This window comes from Macrobrachium rosenbergii, chromosome 17 (assembly GCF_040412425.1).
Source record: "Macrobrachium rosenbergii isolate ZJJX-2024 chromosome 17, ASM4041242v1, whole genome shotgun sequence".
NCBI classification, from domain to species: domain Eukaryota; kingdom Metazoa; phylum Arthropoda; class Malacostraca; order Decapoda; family Palaemonidae; genus Macrobrachium; species Macrobrachium rosenbergii.
Genome location: NC_089757.1, coordinates 39287552 through 39300577, shown reverse-complemented (window position 1 = coordinate 39300577; position 13026 = coordinate 39287552). Strand labels below are relative to the sequence as shown.

Sequence of the window (13026 nt, the reverse complement as noted above, 5' to 3'; positions counted from 1 at the left end):
TCCATGAGCAGTTGATGGTGTGCCAAGAAGTCTGCCCCAAGGAGAGGTATTGAGACGTCCGCGACAATAAACCATCAGTGGTACTTTCTGTCACCGAGGTTAAGGAGGAGATGCTTCTGACCAAAGGTAAGGATGGGAGAGCCGTTGGCAGCTGTGAACTGGACATCGGATGGCTTAGGGTGTTTAGCTGGTTTACTGGATACAGGCAGAAGGGAACAAAAAGCCCTTGTGTCGACCAAAAAAGCAAAGACCTGTGGCGGAATCAAGGATAAAAAAGACAGAGGTGCTGATATAGCATGTAGGATTGGATATGACAGGATTAAGTTTAGATTCGTGTACATTAGCATGGTCCCTGGTTGAGGGATACGCACCTGCTATGGCTACCACGAGTGGCAGTAACTGTTTCATGCGTTTTTTGGCCATGGGCATCCTGGGAGCCAGTTCTTGTGGCAGGGCCGAATGCTTTGTGGTATCAGCAAAGCTGAAATGGTGGCAATTGCTGCTGCGTGTGGTTGGCACATTTGGGTTTCTGAAGGTGGAATGGGTGGCGAGGGTTTGTCATGGAAGTTTGTGAGGGTTTGACGGCCATGGTGGCCTCTGTGGCATTAAAAAGGCCACCTGTTGCTGAAGGGTTGGATGTTGTTTGACAGGTGGCAAAGACGTGGGCGTGGCGGCAGTTTGCAGTAGCATGGGCATCTGTCAGATTGTCTGCCATGGTGGCGAGGGTATTGTCGGCTGTGTCTTTGATGTTGGTGAGTGCTGACCTTACTGACGGTGGCAGGCGCTGCAGCCAAAGTGCCTTGAGAATGTCAGTTGATTTGGGAGAACCATTTGTTGCAGGAGGAAGACGGGCAAGGGATTTCATCTCGAGAAGGGCAGCAGATGGGCTGTGTCAAAGATCTGTTGTACATGAATGGCTGGGGATGGCGTGAACCTATCCAGTAGGACCGCCTTCAGGTTTTCGTACTGGACGACGTTGGTGCCTTTAGCATCCAGCCACTCTGTTAGCTGGGGGAAGAGGTGGTCCAGCAGGGCGGTGTGAACGTAATCTGCCTTGGTCAACGAGGACCGTACACCCTTGATTCAAAGTGTGACTTCAGCTCGACGGATCCAAGTGTAGGCATTAGTAGGTGTGAAGGTCGGAATCTTGACTTGGGCGATGGTATCAGCAGGAGTGGCAGAAGAGGAGGGAAATGTGTCATCGCCAGACGTCTCAGGCATCTTTGCTGGGTGTTGGTGTGGCGGGGTCACCACTTTAGCAGGATGATAACTGAGACAAGACGTTGATCTTGAGAAAGATACATTATTAACAAACTACAGTGGTATTTATGAGTTGCTGACCAATCAGCAGCCAGGAAATTTACATAGCAACTAACAGACCAATAATGCACAGGTGTGTCTCGGAAGTCGGCGCCATCCTGCTGGCTTGATGTGTTGCTAAGGAGAATGGCTTGGGAACCACGGTCCAAGAGCCGGGTGTGAGCCAGGTGTCACAAAAGTTGGTGTCACCCGTCAGTTCATGGAGCACTGTGTGGGAACCTATTCGTGTGGCACAAGAATAATAACTGGCCATTTTGCTTAACTGTTTGAGGCAGAATCAACAGAAGTAATAAATGGCCCAGTGGGAAACTTGTTTTGTGACTTTTCATTGTTCAATAGAGACGATAATGATGGAAAGGTCACACACAACCTTATTAGCAGGTTTTCATTTCATTTAATAGTTCTTTAACTTTTTTATTGTTATTAATGTTCACACTTATGGAATTTCTCATTGAGTTTTACTTAGTTCTTTATAACAAAAAAAGATTTTTTAAAAATATGAATTGTTGACAAAAATTTACTGCAGGATTTTTGCCGACATAAAACTTCCTCCCAGTCGTTTTAATCACTGTCCAATACCAGTGCATGGAAATGCATGGAGGGTTCTGACTAAAAAATTACTGATTTCATTTCATTTGTAACATGTTTTTGATTTCTGAAAAGTGCAAAGTAGGTTTTACTTTTATTTTACAAGAGGTTTGCACTGGAGAAACTCAGATGAGGAGTTGTCTTGGAACCTTCTGGAACTGGCCGCATACAAACTGCTGTGGAGCGGTCCATGTTCACTCTTCTCCCAGCAAGCAAATGAGGAGGAACTGCTGCAGGTGTGTGCCTTACCCAGAAAGCCAGTTGATGGCCAAATTTGTGCACAGCGACGAAGTCCAGCACTGCCATTTTTATCATGTTCATTTGAGGCCATCCGATATTCTGTAAGGGCATGTAGCATGTCCAGAGATAGAATAATATATGAGCACTTGTATGAGAATTAATTCAAGAAAGTTTATGAATTTTCAGTCAGTTTTTCTATATTGAATTCTTCCTGTGTCAGTAAAGTCACTATAGCATGTCATCTGAAGTGAAGTTTACTTGTAAAGTGTAAAGTCGTAAAGTCAGGCTCTGAGTATTTTAGTGCAATCCCTCTTTTTTCTGTAAATTCAGTTCATGTGTTCTCAAGGACCACGTGGTCCTTAACACTGTTAACCCAGCTATAGCCAGTGTTGTATTAATGTATGTGTAAGTTGATTGTGTCATTTTTGAAAGTAAAGTAAATGTGCATAGCTTGGGCAAATTATTTATAGTTTATTTTTGTAATGAAATTGTAAAAATGCCTTCGTGTTTGGATAGCTACCTAGTGTGAGTTCTGGTTTGGAGTCACTGTCTTGTAGGATTATGTATCCCAGCCCAAACCATCGGGCAAGAACCGAAAAATACAGTTAAGGCATGTATAAACTCGATCCATTTACTTCAAAATAAACATGTAAAATGTGTAGGTTTTCATAAGGGTAGCTGACAAGGGACGAGGGGAAAAGAAAGATGTGAGCCCGCCCACATAAAAAGCAAATTTGTAAAAAGAGCACTGACCTCAGACACTAACGAGCTTGCTGCTTCTCCTTCCTTTTTTCACCTGTCACATTGGAATATTTGGTTTCCAACTGTCTGCAAGTTCGTTTGCACTGTCACTCTAGCATATATAGTGTAAATTTCTACCAATATGTACCAGTCCCATTGAAGACATCTTTGATATAAAGACAAAACCAGTCAGGATTTGCACATTTCATTTCCCTGTAGTACATCTGCATGTGTGTATACACGCACACATATATTCATTTCTATCCATAGGGATGAGCGTGACCGCAAAGCACTAGCAGTGAGGGCTCTCCACCATCAGCTAGAGGCATCCATGATGCAGTGGCGCCAGCACGTCCTCTGCCGTCAAATGGAGTCTATGGCAGCTGCAGAAGCCAGGCAGGAGCAGTTCCTTCACACACGGGCGAACAGGATCCATACTGACAGGACGACCAGGACCACACACCAACAGGAGCTCCTCCAGATGTGAGTGCTGAAGGTTCAAAGTGTAATTACCCTGAACTGAATCCTCCAAATAGGAGTACTTACTGTTCCACATATGAGTGCTGAATGCACCATAGATCACAAAGATGACCAGATGATGTCTGGAAAAATTTCTCCTCATAAATTTACTCCATTTGATGTCTCAAAAGGTAGTTTTATTTCATCCAAAGTTTCACTGTAGCAATCACTCAGTCCAGTCTCATCATTCCTTCATGCGTTTCACTTCTTTTATTTGGAATTCAGTTCCTTGCTTTGATTCGTTCGAATACTTTAATATACCTTTCTCTGAAAAGCATGTATGCTATCATTTTAGAAAAGGTTATCAGCATTTTTTTCCTTTTTTCAGTGACCAAACTGGATTTGGGCAGCCACGTCAATCTCAGTCATTTTACCACAAACAACTTTTCCTACTGACAATTATATACTTTATTTTACCTTTTACTAAGCGTTCAAATCAACCACAGGCCACTACCTTTACAGAGCCTTCTTTCACACAATGTGTGACAAATTGATGCAAGCAACTACAGATAGATTTGGTGGCAGTGAATGAGTGTGATCTTTTTTTTTTAAGCAACTAAGGATAGATTTGGTGGCAGTGAATGAGTGTGATCTTTTTTTTTTTTAGCCCATAAGGTGAGTCGCTTATACAAGTTAGCATAACTTGTTGAACTAGCCATGGAGATGGAGTTGGACGGACACAAATTGAGAAAATTCATAAATGAGCAGCAAAATCTTTCCCGTGCAGAGCAACAGAAAGAAAAGCAGCAGCAAAAGAAAAAGCTTATGAAGAGATAGAGAAGGGACAAAACTAGAAACATAGATGGACAGGATTGAAAGGCAGAGAGCTCATAAACAGAAAGTAAAAGAAGAGACAAGACATGAAGCTAAGATACAAAGACAGAAAGCTGAGAAACAACTGGAGCAGGAACTTCAAATAATAAAACTCGAGGGAGAGAGGGAAGGACTAATAAGCAGTACTAGCACCCCTATCTTCAAGCAAAGCCAGAATTTCCAAGATCTGATGAAAAGCACAATGACATAAAAAACTTGAAAGGTTTGTAGAGCCAAGGCTAGCATAGGGGTGAATGGGATGTTTGTTTAACTTCATTACTAAAAGGTAAGGGTCTGCAAGTTTTTTCTAGCATGCCTTCACAGGAAGCCCCAAATTACAATAGCTTAAAGACAGCATTGTTAAAGAGATATGAGATGATTAGGGGAGGTTTTAGGAAGAAATTCCATGAGAGTAGACCAGATCAGCATGAGACTGCACACCAAATTGCCGCCAGACTACAAAAAATATTTCAGCAGGTGGATTGAAATGGCTGATTCCAGAAAAGAGTTTGATGATTTGGCAGATTTGCTCACCTGGGAACAGTTTATCAGCAAGTGTTGGCTGAGACTGGCACTATTCCTCAGGGAAAGAGTATCAAGAGACATTGGCAAGATGGTGAAAATTGCAGAGCAGTACTTGGAGGCTTGTGGGATAATCTTAGTGGAATGCCATAAGCTGATGAAAAAGTCTAGTTTGGGTATCCAGAGACCCAAGGACTGCAAGATAGTCAAGCAGAAGCAGACTGACAAAAGTGAAGGTAAATGCTTGGTTTGTCACAAGCCAGGACACTCAGCTATACTGTGTGCTCATTAAGAGTAAAGACCAGCGAAAGTTCAAGTAAAAGGCAGCCAATGCTATGGTTGTGAAAGAACTGATAGAGGTGACCACATCATGGTTTGTGAGGAAATCAATATAGCCCAGTTGGAGGAGTATGTCAGAGAAGGTAGGCTGAAGCTGGCAAATGGAGCTGAACTACCTGTTGTGTTAGAGCACGCAGAGCTGAGGAGCAGAGGAGGAGGCACCGTAATTTTCCAGTTAGTGAAGGTTATCAAGGCAAGAGAAAGTAACTGTGCTACAAGGTACAGATTCTACAAGTGCAGTTGTAAGTAGAAGTTTGGTTACTAAGGCCAAATGACCAATAAGAAATTGGGTTGTACACTTACTGATATGAGTGTACAAACCTTCAGTTGCAATGATATGTAAACATTTAGTGCTATGAGGGAGAGTTACATGCCATGTGCCTAGATAACTCTACTGTATTTATAGAATGGAATATAAAATCTAGGACAAAGGCCAAGTGCTGGGACCTATGAGGTCATTCAGTGCTGACAAGGAAATTGAGAGTAAAAAGGTTATCAAGGTTTAAGAGGAGGAAAACTTCACAGTTGCACTATCAAACAATTATTGTTAGGAGAGGGTGGAAGGTACGATGGAAGAAAGGGTATAAAAAAGGATGTAAACTCAGGAATAAAAGGGGTTGTGGCTATGGGCTGAAGAGACACTGCCAAAAACCTTTAATTATTCCTACAGTGCACCATGTGAGGTGCACTGATGGCACTACCCCTCCACAGGGAATAACCCTTACACTTGAAAACATTCTGGGCATCAAGGACCTAGGAGAAACGATTAAAGCAGAAGCTAAGATGGTTGAGAAAGCAGCAGAGACAGACAACAAAAGGGATAAGTCAAAAGAAAATTATGCAGGGATGGATAAGGAAAAGGCTAATACTAAGACTGTGACCAAAGCCCAAGTTCAGGAAGAAAAGCGCAGTGTCTGACCAGTCACAGTAGCTTCTAGCTTTCCACACACTGGGGCAGAGCAGCTATAAAAAGCTCAGCAGAGGGATCCCAGTTAACAAAGCAGCTGGTGAGAGCCAAAACTGATGCAGAATACAGAGCCAAGGATGAAGGAACTTTTAAGTTAAAGGTATTACAAACATATACGATGTTTTCCAGGGTAAGGTGACCAGAGAAGTGTGGCAAATCAGGCCTAAGTGATTAAGTTTGCCTATAAGGCTATTGTTGTTGGTCATCTTGAGGCCAAGAAAACTTTCGAGTATATAACCAGTAGTTTTCACTGACCAGGAGTGATTGCAGACATTACTAGATTTTGCATGTCCAGTGACATTTGGCAGAAGACTGCGCTAAGAGGCTGTACAGCAAGATACTGCTTGGGAAGATTCTGTTGGTCGAAAGCTATTCAAGAGGGTAGCTGTAGACCTAACTGGAGCTCTATCGCCAATGTAGAAGAAGGGCAACAGGTAGTAGACTTTGCTACAAGATACCCAGAGGCAGTAGCACTCTCTAAAATAGAAACTAAATGGATAGCAAAGGTGCTACTTGAAGTTTTCAGTAGGACAGGATTCCCCAAGGAAATGCTCAGTGACCAAGGTACCCGATTTACCTATGAGATGATGAGGGAGGTGAGGCCTCTGGTGAGCACCAAACGGCTGTTTATGACTCCATATAACACGAGATGTAATGGATTATGCTAAAGGAACAATGATGTGCTGACATCTATGCAGAAGATGCATCAGAGGAAACTGAAGGATTAAGACCAGTATCTACCAGCTATTCTGCATATTGAGAAGTACCACAGTAGGGCACTGGATTTTCAATATATGAGGACTGTGCAGAGGGACCATAAAAGGAACAAAGCAGATTCTCTTGGAATTATGGACTTGAGACTGCAAGGATGATGTGAAAGACACCTATCAGTACATATTGGAACTGAGGAATTAGTAGGAAAAGACCTGTCAACTAGCCAGAGATGGCCTATAGTGACACAGGGATGCCAGAGCCATCACTAAAGGCAGCCACTAATGCTCAGTTGTACCTGCGCAGTTATGCCTGCACAGTCGGCCTGTGCAGGCAAAGGCAAAACTGAACGCATTAACATTCAGTCACAACTGCGCAGTTATGCCTGTCCACACAAAACTGAATGTTAGTGTTTTCAGTTGTGCCTGAACAGGCCAACTGTGCAGGCATAACTGCACAGGTAAACTGAATGTTAGTGGCGGCCTTAACACAACAGGACCAGAGACCGTCAGTTCAAGGTGAGACAGAAAGTGTTACCTCAGTGGAGGTAAACAAATTGATTTTGCAGTGGAGAGGGCCATACCAAGTCCAGGGAAGTGAATGAAGCAGCAGCAGCTGTCTTCAAAGAATATAGATGCCAAAGCGTGACCGTCATCAAGGAAGAAGCTGACAAGGATCAATTAATTCCAGATGAGAGTTTGTTGGAACTTTGACCACAGAAGGATGAAGAAATGTATCAAAATGTTAATGTCATGGGCAATTTAAACAAGCAGCAGAATAAGCCGGTATTTCAATTGCTAGAGGAATACAAAGATATCTTAACCAGCTATCCAGGAAGGACTACCAAGATATCTTAACCAGCTATCCAGGAAGGACTTCAATGGGTGAACACCGCATTGAAATGACATCAGAGTAACCCTGGAACTAATCCAGGGAGAAACTGAGAAAATGCCCGAGATGGGAATCGTCGAAAGTCAGCATCTGAACATTCTGCGGACAACGTTATCTCTGTAAGGGACTAAGGAACCTATTCTAGAAAGTAAGAGAAAGAAGACTGACTATCCGACATTCCAAGTACTACACTGGGTACAATGAGGTGGAATTCCTCAGACACAAGGTCAGCTGTAATAGATTATCATGAATGAAGCAAAGCTGATAAAAAGCCAGGGCGCAGCACTACAAAGGGCCAAGACATACGATCATTCTGGTTTGACAGGCTACTACCGAGAGTTTGTGAACAACTATGCAAATCTTTCAGCCCCTTTTACCGACCTAGTGAAGAAGGGACAACTAAACAAGGTGGCTTGGAAGGAACCTCGACACAAGGTGTTTGATGGACTGAGGTAGGCTTTAAGAAATGCTTACTACAACAGGACTTTCACTAAGAGGAAGGATGCACCAAATGAAGGATTAAAAGGCAAATTACTGCAAAGATTTTTGGATTGAATCTTTCCAATTGCCTATGCAAATAGGAAACTCACTTTCAGGGAATACTTAAGTGATAATATTTTCAGTAAAGCGATTCCATCTGTACTTGTATGAGGTGGAGTTCTTGATACAAACGACCACAGGCCACTTGCATAAATTCAACATTGCAGGACTGAATGTCCAAGGATAATGAGGTGGGCCATAGCACTCCAGAGCTACAATATACTTGAGTAAAAAAAAATATGAGATAATTTTTCTTGAGTGGGATGGTGTTGTCAAAGTATAAATCATGAATTATTATTTTGTTCTTTTGTATAGGTTCCTCTAGCACCGTTTTCTGTTGAAGTTTCGAGACTAGACGAAATCTTTTATTTTCTCCAAAGTTCTGGAACTATAAACATATTCTAAATTAATTCCGCACATAAATTTAGTTCGGAGAATGATTGCTTGAAAAGACATGTGCGAAATCTTACTCATTTTTAGTACTTCAAAGCGTGTCGTCTACGATTTCCTTAGATTTATGTAAGCTGTCTATGCAATAGATTTTCAGACTTTCTAAGTTGACCATGATTACAAACGTCTACTTCGAGTAAAGCGGGTATACACCAGAATTATAAAGATCAGAGAGCAGATGTATGTATTAGCCAAGGCGCAGGCGCAAGAGAGGGCAGACAAACAGAAGGCGAAAGTAAAGTCCTGATGTCCTTTTCCCAGTCGTAGGCTACGGAGCAGAACTGAGCACACATCGTTTGAGTTCAAAGGAATTTATTTTAGTGTTAGCTGAAAGTGAGGATCTGTTCTAAGGAAAGACTCCCTACCACACCTTTTTTATGTGTTACGATCGCCCAAAGTGAATATCACCTTATTTAGTGCTGTGAATAAGTTTTGTATTTCATCTTTTGATAAGGTTTAATCACACCATTTGTCAAGACACTGGCCACCACCACCATAGAGCCTCCTTTCACACATAGTGCCACACTGCCTACGATCATAGAAGCTTATGATCAACGTTTTCAATAGAAAACAAAAAATCAAATGCTACAGCTTCTTTAAAAAAAAATAAGTAAGTTATTAAATTGGCCTAAGATAGAACCCTCATGGGCGGTTGGACAAAATTAATATATTTGTTTAAATGTTCTAATACTTTACGTGATAATTCAAAATTTTCAATTTTGTCGGTCAAGAATTTTTTTTTTCTTTTTACAATCGAACATGTGCATTTTTCCACAATACTTTATTTTTTACCATGGCATGTCTGCATTTTTTCAGCTTATAAAAACTAGTATTATTAATTTTAGAAAAGAATGTCTAAAGTTTTCAAATTTGTTTGACTGCAATATCATTTTCAACTTTTTTTGAGCCTGCCATAATAGTTACAGCATAATTTCACATTATTGAAACTATTCTTCTAACCGGCAATTATGTGGCAACATCCCCGTCGGGGATAGGGCCGTCAGTGGTGTACTGTAGGCATCACTAATTGTTGTCTACAGTATCCCTTCGACCCCTAGTAGCACCCACTTTTTAAGCATCACACTCTGCCTCCATTTCTGCTTCTTTCCTCCACCTTGCTGTCCTTTTTCAGCTTTGTATTTCTTGCACAGTTTGCAAACTGGTATATCATTTTTACAATAGGATGTATAAATTTTATTCGTTGTTTATCTACCACAACTTTTGGAGCAGAGTGTCCATTTTTAATGGTATTTTAGACTATATTATATATCTTCAACAGAATTTAGTTTCTCCTTTTCATTTCATGCCATCTGCAGGGTCTTAGCGAGGGAAGAAGCTGAGCTCCAGATGGCCAGGAAGTGCCTGGAAGCGAAGGATCTCAGATCGCTGGAAGTGAGCCGGGAGAGGGAGAGGCAGATCGCGCGGGCGAGGACCACCGCCAATACCACAGCCTCTCTCAGGGAGAATCTCAGGTAGCATTGATCTGCTCTCCCGTTCTTCTATGCTAACCTTTTTTCTATTTGCTTCTTTATTTTCTTTGTTAAGTGCATATATTCCTCTCTTTTTATATGTGTGTGTGTGTGTGTGTGTGTGTGTGTGTGTGTGTGTGTGTGTGTGTACACTCCAAAATTCGAGTGTGACATGATCTTAAGAAATAAGTAAAATAATTAAAGCAGACCAAAACATAATTTCATTGAAACTGGTATTGCATTATCAAATAAAATTATGTTGCTTTTTAGAATAACAATTCCCACTTCTTCGAAAGTCTGTATATCATAATATGAAGAACACTCTGGTTATTATAAGAAAACAAGTTATCACTGACTCAACCACTAAGAATAAAGGAAGCATATTATTTCCCTACAATAATTCATCATGGAGCCTCTTATCCTGAAATCAGCTTCCGATGAGGAAAGTCCAACCAGGTGTAAATTTCAGTTCGTGAGGAATTTTCTTTCAGTGAATCACTCTCAGGAATAATCAATCTCCTAAATAATTATCATTTAGTGATTTGATATCATGAATAATTCTCAGTTAATTGATTATCCTTCTCGAAAGAACAATTCCCCTTTAACGCATATTTTTACGAAACTGTTACCTGGTTTATTTCTTTTCATAAGTATCTTAGCTTTCGTGTAGATACTATTAGGAACAAGTTATTTCAGGCAATAAGTGATCGCGTCACCCAAAAATTGCTGCCTCTTATAAAACTTATTCTTGTAATGGGTAAGATGATCAGCAGAGAAGCAAGTCAAGGATCTTGACCAACGTATTTTTGTTTCTCTGACAGGAAAAAGCTGGCCCCTGAGACATTCGACAAGGTCGTTGCGCGAGCCAACTTGGAACTCCGAATCGAAAATCGTCCTCCAGCGACCTCCACGTTGGGAACCAGGTCGCACATTTTCCTCGGCTAGGCCAACGTCGCGTCCTCATCACTTATTAACAAATAAGAGGCCAGGTCAAACATTCCTCGGCTTGGGCAGCGCTAGAGGGATTTTCTCAGTCACCCATGAAGACAGCAACTGGCGCAGACCCACGAAAAGACAGCTCTTATGCCGACTATTGTCATCTCTCGCAAAGGGAGGATGATTGCATTTTCTTGACATGTCGTAATATATTTCTCCTCGATTTGGGAGTTTTGGAAATATTAAATGTTCAAGAGAATATTTGTCAACCTCCAAAGTCATTTGGAATAATATTGTCAAAAAAGCAGTTTCTTCATTTCAGCAATCACGGGATTGCAAGCTTAGTCACCTTAGATTCAATATATCATGAAGGGTTTTAAGTAACACGTCATATCAAATGAACCTTATTATAAAGACTGAAAAACTGAACTTCAGTCAACAGAAACAGGCTGAAGTCGTCCCAGTAGGTGATTTAAATCTTGTTCAATGGATAACTCGTTGCGAGACCTTGTTCATCTAAGCTTAGTAATAACAAAAGCTCCAAGCAAAGCATGTAACGCACTTAAGAAATGATCTGCTCAAAGTTTCCTAAGCTGGGACGGAGGAGAAATAAAAAAAGAAAATTAACAACCCTCTTCCCCGACATACAACCCAAAATTATTATAGTCCAAGTTAGCTTTGTTCAATCTCCCGTAAGGGTCATAACACAATCACCTTTGAGATTACAGAAAGGGTCCATGAACTGACGAAATGCAATCTTTGGTTTTTTGGGAGCGTCAGGAAGGTGCACAAACTTAATCATTCTCTGTCAACAGCAACAAATAAGTTAACAGTAGTTCTGTCATTTGCATTTAACAGCTTGTCTTGTTGAATTAAATTTTCATGAATTTTGAAAACACTCTTTATGTAGTGTTGATTAAAATTTGCAGATTACCAGATTTCATGACAATGAAAATTCAGTGATTTTTTAAACATCCAACAGCCTTGTTGCTTGAATAAAGAAAAACGTGAAAGTTCTTGAAAAAGGTTCAGCTGAAATGGTAAGCTGACGTGAAATGTTGAGGCGTCCAACTCAAATGTGATGAACTGTGTGGCTGGTGGTGCTATATGCCATAATATCAGTGAACCAAAAAATTTGTGTTGATTAGAAATGCACATTTAGCCTTAGAGAGTGAGCACGTCAAAATATTTCTCGTCTTTTCCGTCACATCGAGGAACTACTCAACTACCTGAGGTAAAATAAGCGTCGAACGACCTTACTGTCCCTATGAGCTACAGGGAAGGAGGTTCGGGGCGGGGGAGGGGAAAACGTAGGTCTACATGCGGAGACATCAGTGGCCATTGCTCTCCCAGATCTCAAGGATATGTTGTATGTTTGGTCTCTGGGACTTTATGTACAAGTGCAATGACCTCTCCCTTTCCTCTGCTGTTCACTAGTGATATCTAAGCCTCTGAAATTATTTTCACAATAATACACTGATATTTTCTACCACAGTAATGGTAATGCTAAAGCTTACTATCCATAACAGGAAAGTACTTATCATTGTGTCAGAGACAAGTAGGCTAATCCTGAGTGTGACTGATTAAATAACCAAAACGGGAAGCATGTTTTCAACCCTTTATTTTTGTGAATGCAATTCATAATGAGTTCTTTTGCAGGAGTTTTAATTAGTACTCTAGTTTTCCGAAAGGTAAAAAAAAAAAGGTTACACCAGCTCATTTTTTTTAAAAATGTCCTTTGTTACAATAAAAATATGTTGCTACTTATGTCATGTGACAATCTGATCCTTTTGACATGCTAAAATGTTTCTTATTGTCTTTCTTCCAAGCCGACATCCATTACACTGAGGGCTTTGTTGTGCTTTCCTTGCCAAAATACATGGAGAGCCCATTAAGGTGGGATTGCCTCCATCACAAGATAAATCAGGAGAGCTAACAAATGGGACCAGTGTATTACGACAGGTCAGGTTTGGAATCATT

The 13026-nt window shown here is 41.0% G+C and overlaps 1 protein-coding gene across 1 annotated transcript in view; it reads left to right on the top strand.

The window, feature by feature from the left end:
• LOC136847626 (uncharacterized) overlaps window positions 1-12813 on the top strand; it is a 103915-nt gene extending 91102 nt beyond the window's left edge. Inside the window, exons 17-19 of the mRNA XM_067119341.1 lie at window positions 3160-3372; window positions 9958-10113; window positions 10932-12813. Of these exons, the coding sequence (XP_066975442.1) occupies window positions 3160-3372; window positions 9958-10113; window positions 10932-11055 (493 nt within the window). The 3' untranslated portion in view covers window positions 11056-12813. The remainder of the gene's footprint in view (window positions 1-3159; window positions 3373-9957; window positions 10114-10931) is intronic.
• The last annotated feature ends 213 nt before the right edge of the window (window positions 12814-13026 follow it).